This window comes from Echinops telfairi, unplaced genomic scaffold, assembly GCF_000313985.2.
Source record: "Echinops telfairi isolate 266 unplaced genomic scaffold, ASM31398v2 ScPeMD7_1;HRSCAF=3_0, whole genome shotgun sequence".
In the NCBI taxonomy this organism is placed as follows: Eukaryota; Metazoa; Chordata; class Mammalia; order Afrosoricida; family Tenrecidae; genus Echinops; species Echinops telfairi.
The window spans coordinates 85990371-85999133 of record NW_022103896.1 but is presented as its reverse complement, the minus strand read 5'-3'; the positions used below and the strand labels follow the sequence as shown (position 1 = coordinate 85999133).

The 8763-nt window shown below is 38.4% G+C and overlaps 1 protein-coding gene across 1 annotated transcript in view; it reads right to left on the bottom strand.

The window, feature by feature from the left end:
• SDR16C5 (short chain dehydrogenase/reductase family 16C member 5) overlaps positions 1-8763 on the bottom strand; it is a 66749-nt gene that overhangs the window by 5966 nt on the left and 52020 nt on the right. Inside the window, exons 5-6 of the mRNA XM_004697776.1 lie at positions 4007-4106; positions 3006-3150 (exon numbers count right to left, since the gene is read on the bottom strand). Of these exons, the coding sequence (XP_004697833.1) occupies positions 3006-3150; positions 4007-4106 (245 nt within the window). The remainder of the gene's footprint in view (positions 1-3005; positions 3151-4006; positions 4107-8763) is intronic.

Below are 8763 nucleotides of genomic sequence, written 5' to 3'. Positions count from 1 at the left end.
GATTCCCTGTGTTTCCAGTTCTTATTTGTATGAGTGTACATCCTCTGGTCTAGCCAGACTTGCAAGGTAGAATTCGGGTCATGATGGGGTGGGGGGGAAGCATTTAGGAACTAGAGGAAAGTTGTATTTTTCATGGTTGCTACATTGCATCCTGAATGGCTCGTCTCCTCCCCGAGACCCCTCTGCAAGGGGTTCTCCAGTGGCCTACAAATGGGCTTTGGGTCTCCACTCCACACTCCCCCCATCATTCACTAGAACATATTACTGATTCTTGATGATCATATGCTACCTCTTGTAGTGACAACAGATTGATCTATTTTGGTACAGTAACTGTGTATTCATTTTACTTTCTTTTGATTATCTATCTATCTATGAGTGTACAGATTACTTCCTTTGCCAGATCAAATCTACCATTGATCATTTCTAATTGAATTTCTGTTCAGTTTTTATTGTTTTCAACTTAATCATTTACATTGGTTGTTATTTTTATAATTTCTCTCTTCATTGGTATTTGATGGGATGCTGTAATCACACGTCTTTTGAAAATTCCTTAATCACTGATTCCTTTACCAGGGATGGAGAACACCTGGTCCTCAGGCTGTTGGCGGCCCTTGAACTGATCAAAACCAACGAGCCTTACATGCCTCACCAAGAAAAGCAGTTCTAGCTATCACATTAAGGGATGAGTTAAATAAATGTTTTAACGGTATCGCCTGTGAATAATGTTATGAATATCCAAATGAGCTCAGCTTTTGGTGACAGGTCTGGGGAAGAGGTGGCAGGTGCCGTATCAGATCGTGAAGGTACAAGAAGAAGCTCCTGAAACAACCCAAGGAGCAGACCAAGCAACTGCAGGTAGAAGATGAAGCTTTCAAAAAGAAACAGACCTAGAGGAGAAGAAACTTGAAGTTCATGGAAAGGGCCCCTGGCCACAAGTGGAATTTCGAAACTGTGCGAAAAATAAGCTGTTCTTTGCGACTGAAGTGATAATAACCCTTGATTCCATTCCTGTGTAAATATCTGGATTCCCTGCTATAACATCTGTTGCCACATATAGTTAGAATGAAGTGTTGTTTTGGAGCATGCTCTATATTTAAGAATAAACTTTAATAAAAAAAAAAAAGAAAGAAGAAGAAATCACATGGTGATTCAGCTCTTCTCACTAAGCCATTTCTATCATAGCTGGGATAGGATAGGATAGGATAGGATAGGATAGGATAGGATAGGATAGGATAGGATAGGATAGGATAGGATAGGATAGGATAGGATAGGTCAGAGTGAACTCTGTCCAGAATCCTGCCAGAGCTACTCCTCAGTCTTTGTTATTCCCTAACTTCTGTACCACCTAGAATTAGAGCAACTCATCTGGGGGAAAAAAATCAAAATAGCCATTGGCAGAAAACAATTCTCCACCCTGATATCTATGAACATATTTATAATGGCTGTTTTGAAGTTAGTCTGCTAAATCCAGCATCAGATTTAATTGAGGTCCATTGAGAGGGGCCAGGAGTTCCCAGTCTTTGAAGATAGTTTTGACTGTGACTTGTGCTCTGCACTATGGAACAGAACTGAAGGCAACAAGGAACTCATGAGTCACTGTTGGTCTCAGTTAAATTGCCCTTTTGGAGCAGAACCTAGTTGGCAGGAAATAGTGCCACACCACTCAGTATGGATCGTCTGTTGCCTAGAGTGTGGGAGGATAGAGTCTGTTGATGTTCACTGTCTTGCAATCTAACCAAAATTCATCTTTCCACTCTAGCAAACTCAGGAGATGGCAGCTGCCTTTCTGCTGTTGGTAGCAGCTCTCTACAGCACATACCTGTTGGAAAGAAGAACTTCAGTCTTCACCAACAACCTCTTGTGAATCTTGCCTATTTAGTGTGAGTTCAAGGTGGAAGAATAAGTGCTGTCTGGCTGCTACTAGCCCCTCATTTTGGCCTTTCACAGCATGGAATTGTGGACAGTGTGATCTACTGATGGACACTTGCTTCCCAAACATCCAGAGTAGTTATTTTACACCAAAAGCTTGATTTCCAAGCCAACTAAAACAGCCTTATTCTATGAGGCACTGTTCTGGGGTGAGAGTGAGGTCTTTAAATCCAATGTGTGGTTTCCCATGCACCTACCCAGTTTCCATTGATTCTGATCAATACATGCTTTTAAATTTGTTGTAATCTCTTTGATCAATCTTCAGGGATTTTGAATGATTGCCTTGGCTCATTTGAACTAGCTTGTTAGTTGTCTTTTGGGAGCAGAGGTTTCCATAAGTACTCTTATAAAAGTTTATAGTACTCTTATAAAAGTTTCATTTCCCCTTTATGCTCTGTCCACTCTTTACAAAGTGTTATTTTGACACTTTGTATTTAGTTTTAAATGTATAGCTCTAATAAACAGAACAGCGTTGCTGCCTTTTAGGTACCCTTTTTGATGGCTGTTTCTCTATCCTACAAGTATAACTGTTTCATGCTACTTCAGATCATGCCAGGCCTCCTCTGTTGACAAACATAAATACTTAAAACATATAACAAGTTTACAATTTTCAATGTAATTTACTGATGGATAGTTTGTGGAAAATACCTCATATCTAAATTTTACCCTGATTTTGACTGTTTCATACCAAAACATAACTCCCATACATGAACCAATATTACAAAATATTTTACCTTGGGGATTTATTTGTTCTTCAATATATTTTTAAGGGAAGAATTTATCTTCTAAACACCACAAGTACTGTAACCACTTATTAATACTAATTTTCTTTTTACATTGTAGTATTATTATTAATATTCAACTTTTTTCACCATACTATAAACTTTTTATATTGTTTATATTTTAATAAATTTATTAACATAACAGTATATGTTTTTTATTTTATTAGTTTGGAAATCAAATTTTTCTCATTTCTTTTACTGTCTGTATTTCAGAACCTCAAAATGATAAGACAAGAATTCATATACATTGTATAGTTATTTGAAGAGCAAAGGTTACTATACATTTTTACTTACTTGGTTGTACAGCCATCAAACATACCAGTTTTGATGAAATATGGACAAATTATGGTAGTTTTGATTTTATTTTGCTTGTTCATATTTAATTCAATAAATAAAGATTCTAAGACTCCACAGGCTGCAAATTTACTTGCACTGTAATCTAAAACAAAAGGAAGAGCCATTAGTAATAGAACTTGATAAGTTAATTCTGAAACCTATTTTATAACTGGAGCACTAAAAATGGAACCTTTTTTCAGGCTTGTCCTTGATGACGATTGTTAAAATTATTTATATGGCCAAACAATCCACTCTTACATCTTCACACTATAATATATACTAAACACCATGTTAGAGAATAACGTGATTATAAAGCTCTTTTTGAAAAACCAAAGAATATACCTATCGTCTCATTTGTCTTCTTGATTAAGAAAATCTGAGGCAATTCCCATCATGTGTTTATTTTGTACTAGGTAGGAATTCCAATCTTGAATTTATTCTGTACAAGATGGAAATTACCTCAATTTCTCCTAACCAAGAAGCCCAATGAGTCAATAGGTATATTGGCTTTAAAAAGAGCTTTATATCCAAGTTATTCTGTAACTTGTTTAGTATATGTTGTAGTGTGAAGATGAAAGAGTGGAGTGTTTGGGTATACAAAAAATTTTAACAATATTTTCACCAAGGACAAGCCTGAAAAAGAAAGGTTCCATTGAAAGAAACTGGGGTGATAAACACTGAGTTAATAAAAATAAAATGGAGATTGCCACAATTTCTCTGATCCTAGGAGACAAATAAGTCAATAGATATGTTCTTTGGTTTTAAAAAGAGGAGAGTATTTCCTTTTACCACTACCATTAAAAACAAAGAAAAAAGAAGGACATGCTGACATTATAAATAGTGCCAAATAACAATGATTTATTGCTTGATGTAGGAAGAACTTTTTACTTTGTAAGTATCCCTATTTCTCGATATCAAATACTGAGGTACAGACACACAAGGTGAGGCAAAATACGCACCTGCTAATCTAGCACAACCGATTAATCCTGCTGCACTTGAAATACAGACCAAGTGACCATGGTTAGCTTCAATCATGGCTGGAAGGAAGGCTTTATAAGTCTAGAATATATAAATACATATGTCAATATTTTATTTAATCATTTTATATTTTCAGTAAAAATTTGATGTATTTATTAGTTCATTGAATTAGTGCTGGTTAGTGGACTACAGGTTGGGCTCTATCTGAAAAGTCATCAGTTCAAAACCATTAACAGCTCCAAGAGATAAAGATGAAGTGTTTTACTTCCATAAAGAGTTTACATTGTGTGATATTGAAATATATGCCAATAAAGCTATTTCTTTTAAGATTTAAAATCATTGGAATAAGCTCACTGACAGTGAATTTTAATCAGACTAAAATAAGTGTTATATTAAGAGAAGTTATCTGCAGCCAACCACTGAACATTTAAACATATTTTGTTTGGAATAAACATATGCAACTATGAATTGGTAAAAAAACACACACAACAACCAGATTTTCAGTCTGGGACACACTCGGAGGTTCAACCCTGTCTAATAGGATCATTGTGAGTTAGAATATACTCATGGTAGTGAGATTTATGTGTCAAATTATATTTCAGTACAAAGATGTGAGTCATATGGTCCTCAAGGATTTTGTAGTTTATTATCTGTAAATATGTAAGATATACCATTAAATTTGTTTTTTCTTTAAAGTAAACAATACTAATTGAAAAGTTTTAGGGTTTAAGTAGGTAGTACAGTACATCAGATCTTTAACTTGAAGGTCCAGGGTTAAAGTCCCATACCAGGGCATGTTTCCTGTTATTTTAAAGTATCTATCAAGGTACTTTAAAGAGCCCTACTGGTGTTGCAGCATAAGCTGATAACTGCAAGATGCTAACTGCCAGGTGGCAGTTCAAATTCAGCAGGTCCTTGATAGGAAAAATATGAGGCAAGCTGCTTTCATAAAAATATACAGTCTCACTCCCTCAACACAAATACACTTTGTTCGAATAACTCGGCATTCTGTGAAGCTCACCTTCCTGACACAAATGGTGAAGACAAAATGGGTACATAAGTGAATGTGGGCAAGAAAGCTGATGGTGCCCAGCTATCAAAAGATATAGTGTCTTAAAGGCTTGAAGATAACAAGTGACCATCTAGCTGAGAAGCAACAAAGCCCACATGTAAGAAGCATACTAGCCTGTGTGATCATGAGGTGTTGATGGGATCAGGTATCACTCATCAAAGACCCAGAACAAATAATCATATCAATGTGTATGAGGGGGAGGGCAGAGCGGTCACCCAAAGTCCATCTGTAGACAATTGGACATCCTCTCACAGAAGGGTCACAAGGAAAAGATGAGCCAGTCAGGGTATAGCATAGCACTAGTGAAACATACAACTTTCCTCTGTTCTTTAATGCTTCCTCTCTCCTCCCACCCCTACTATAATGACCCCAAATCTACCTTACAAATCTGGCCAGACCAGAGCACATACACTGGCACAGATAAGAGCTTGCAGTACAGGGAATCCAAGACAGATAAACCCCTCTGGACCAATAATGACAATAGTGATACCAGGAAGGTAAGGGAAGGTGGGGAAGAAAGGGGGAACCGATCACAATGATTGACATATAAACCCCCTACCGCCCCCCACGGGGGTGAAGGGAGACAGCAGTCAGTATAAGACATGAAAATAATAATAATTTATAAATTGTCAAGAGTTCATGAGGGAGGGAGGGTGGGGTAGGAAGGGGAAAAAAATGAGGAACTGATACCAAGGGCCCAAGTAGAAAGCAAATATTTTGAAAATGATGATGTCAACATATGTACAAATTTGCTTGACACATGGAAGGATGTATGGATTGTGATAAGAGCTGTAAGATCTCCCAACAAAAGGACTTTTTATTAAAAATGACAGTTTTGGAAACTTATATAGGATATCTATGAGTTAAAATTGTATTTATCAAAGTTGGGGGTGGCAGATTTTAAAATTTCATTTTCTGAGTATGTTGCGATCTTCCATGTAGTTCTAGAAATTTGTATTAAAATTTAATCTCAAAAAATAAAATAAAATTCAAGCTCATTAATTTTCTTGCCATTATCATAAACAAGATTAACCTTACCTAAATGGACTGGCCATATGAGGGAATTGCTTGTGGGAGGATGACTTTTAGGGCAAGGGAATTGCAGTCTCAAGGGAATTTGGCATAGTCTACCATGACTTCGAGTTATTTTGGTCAAATCCAATTTTCATCTCAGACAAACTCTTAAAGCATGCTATGAAGCAGTGACAATATCCCTAGCTCTGTGCTTCTTAGTTTTTTTCAGGGGCTTTTCCTTTCTCTCTTACCGCCAAATTAAAAAAAAAAAAAAACAGAAACAAAAAACGGAGCCAATGGACATTGAGTTGTTGCCTCTCTTGGTGAGCTCCTGTGCATGGAGTGAAAAACTCCATAGGTTTTCAGGGCTGTGAGCTTTCAAAAGCTGGCTTGGCACCCCATCAGACTCGACCAGAACACACTCCTAAAGGCCAACAAACAATCCTTGAAGTAACTACAGTCTTTTCCTTTTTGTTGATGTTGTTGTTGTTGTTTTTGTCATTGGCTTTTTGTTGGTTTCTTTTCTTTTGTTGTTTTGTTTAGCTCTGTCTTGTTTTGGGGTATGTTATTATCTCCGCAGTTCTGTCTACACAAGATAGGCTGGATGAACAATCTGGTGGAGAAAAACTATGGGACCAACAGTTTAGGGGGGGACATGGCAGTGGCAGCTGTTGGGGGAAAGGAAGTGGTGTTAACAAACCCAGGGACAAGGAAACAAAAAGTGATCCAAATTGGTGGTGAGGAGGGTTTAGGAGGCCAGGTAGGGTGTGATCAAGGGTAATGTAACCAAGAGGAATTACTGAAATCCAAATGAAGACTGAGCATGATAGTGTGACAATAGGAAAGTAAAAGGAAAGAGAGGAAAGACCTAGGAGGCAAAGGGCATTTATAGAGGTCTAAATAAAGGCATATACATATGTAAATATAGTTATATATGAGGATGGGGAAATAAATCTATGTCCATATATCTATAGGCATAGTATTAAGGTAGCAGATGGACATTGGGCCTGCACTCAAATACTCTTTCAATGCAAGAATACTTTGTCCTATTAAACTGGCATTCTATGATGCTCACCTTCCCAACACAATCACTGAAGATAAATGGGTGCATAAGCAAATGTGGTGAAGAAAGCTGACGGTGCCCGGCTATCAAAAGATACAGCATCAAGGGTCTTACAGGTTTGAAGGTAAACAAATGGGAATCTCGCTCAGAAGCAACAAAGCCCACATGGAAGAAGCACACCAGCCTGTGTGATCACAAGGTGCCAAAGGGATCAGTTATCAGGCATGGAAGAACAAAAAATCATATCATTGTGTGCTTACCTCCCCAATACTATTGCTGAAGACAAATGGATGCATAAACAAATGTGGTGAAGAAAGCTGATGGCACCTCGCTATCAAAAGATATAGCATCTGGGTCTTAAAGGCCTGAAGGTAAACAATCAGCCATCTAGCTAAGACGCAACAAAGCCCACATGGATGAAGCACACTAGCCTGTGTGATCATGAGGGATCAAAGGGATCAGGTATCAGGCATCAAAGAACAAAATAACATATCATTGTGAATGAGGTGGGGTACAGAGTGGAGACCCAAAGCCCATCAGTAGGCAACTACACATCCTCTTACAGAAGGGTCACAGAGAGGAGACAAGCCATTCAGGACGCAGTATAGCAACGATGAAACATACAACTTTCTTTTAGTTTTTAATGTTTTCTCCCCCTCACTATTATGACTCCAATTCTACCTTTAAAATCTGGCTAGACCAGAGGATGTACACTGGTACAGATAAAACTGGAAAGACAGGGAATCCAGGAAAGATAAACCCTCAGGACCAATAATGAGAGTAGCAATAACAGGAGGGGAAGGGGAAGGTGGGGTAGAAAGTGCGAACCAATCACAAGGATCTACATATAACCTCCTCCTTGGGGGATGGACAACAGAAAAGTGGGTGGAGGGAGATGTCAGACAGTGTAAAACATGACAAAATAACAATAATTTATAAATTATCAAAGATTTGTGAGGGAGGGGTGGGGAAGCAGGGGGGAAATGAGGAGGTAATACCAAGGGTTCATGTAGAAAGAAAATATTGGTAACTTCCGGGAAGATGGAGACTGAGTAACACATTCCAGAGTGACTCCACACAAAGCACAGAAGAGCTACTAAGATGGAAATTCCACACTGCCTGGATGCAGGAGGAGCATCATAAAGGTAAGTAGGGAGATCCACTAGGTTTTGAGGAGCTGAGGGCTTTTGGTTTACCACAGTGGAGGCTGGCTAGGGTTTGACCTTGGCCCTGCCACAGTCTCAGCCAGAGCCAGGATAATTTGGAGCTAGCACAGAGGCTTTATCTCAACACAGCCACAGCTTGCTGCCACCTCATGACAGGATTTAAACACCTCCAGCCCCACAGAAAGGGATCAGGGCTCAGCTCTATTGTTACTTTTGTTTCTCTCTCTACTCTCTCCTACCACAGTCTCAGTTGCTTGGGGCAGGGTTTAAACCCCTCCAATCCCACAGTCAGGGATAGGGGCTCAGCTATATTTTTACTTTTGTTTCCCTCTCTTTTCTCTGTCCCTTTAAAGTCTAGCAGGCTTAGTTTGGTTTTTTTTCCCCATTTTTTCTTCCCTTTTCTTTCACATACTGAGATAGTTT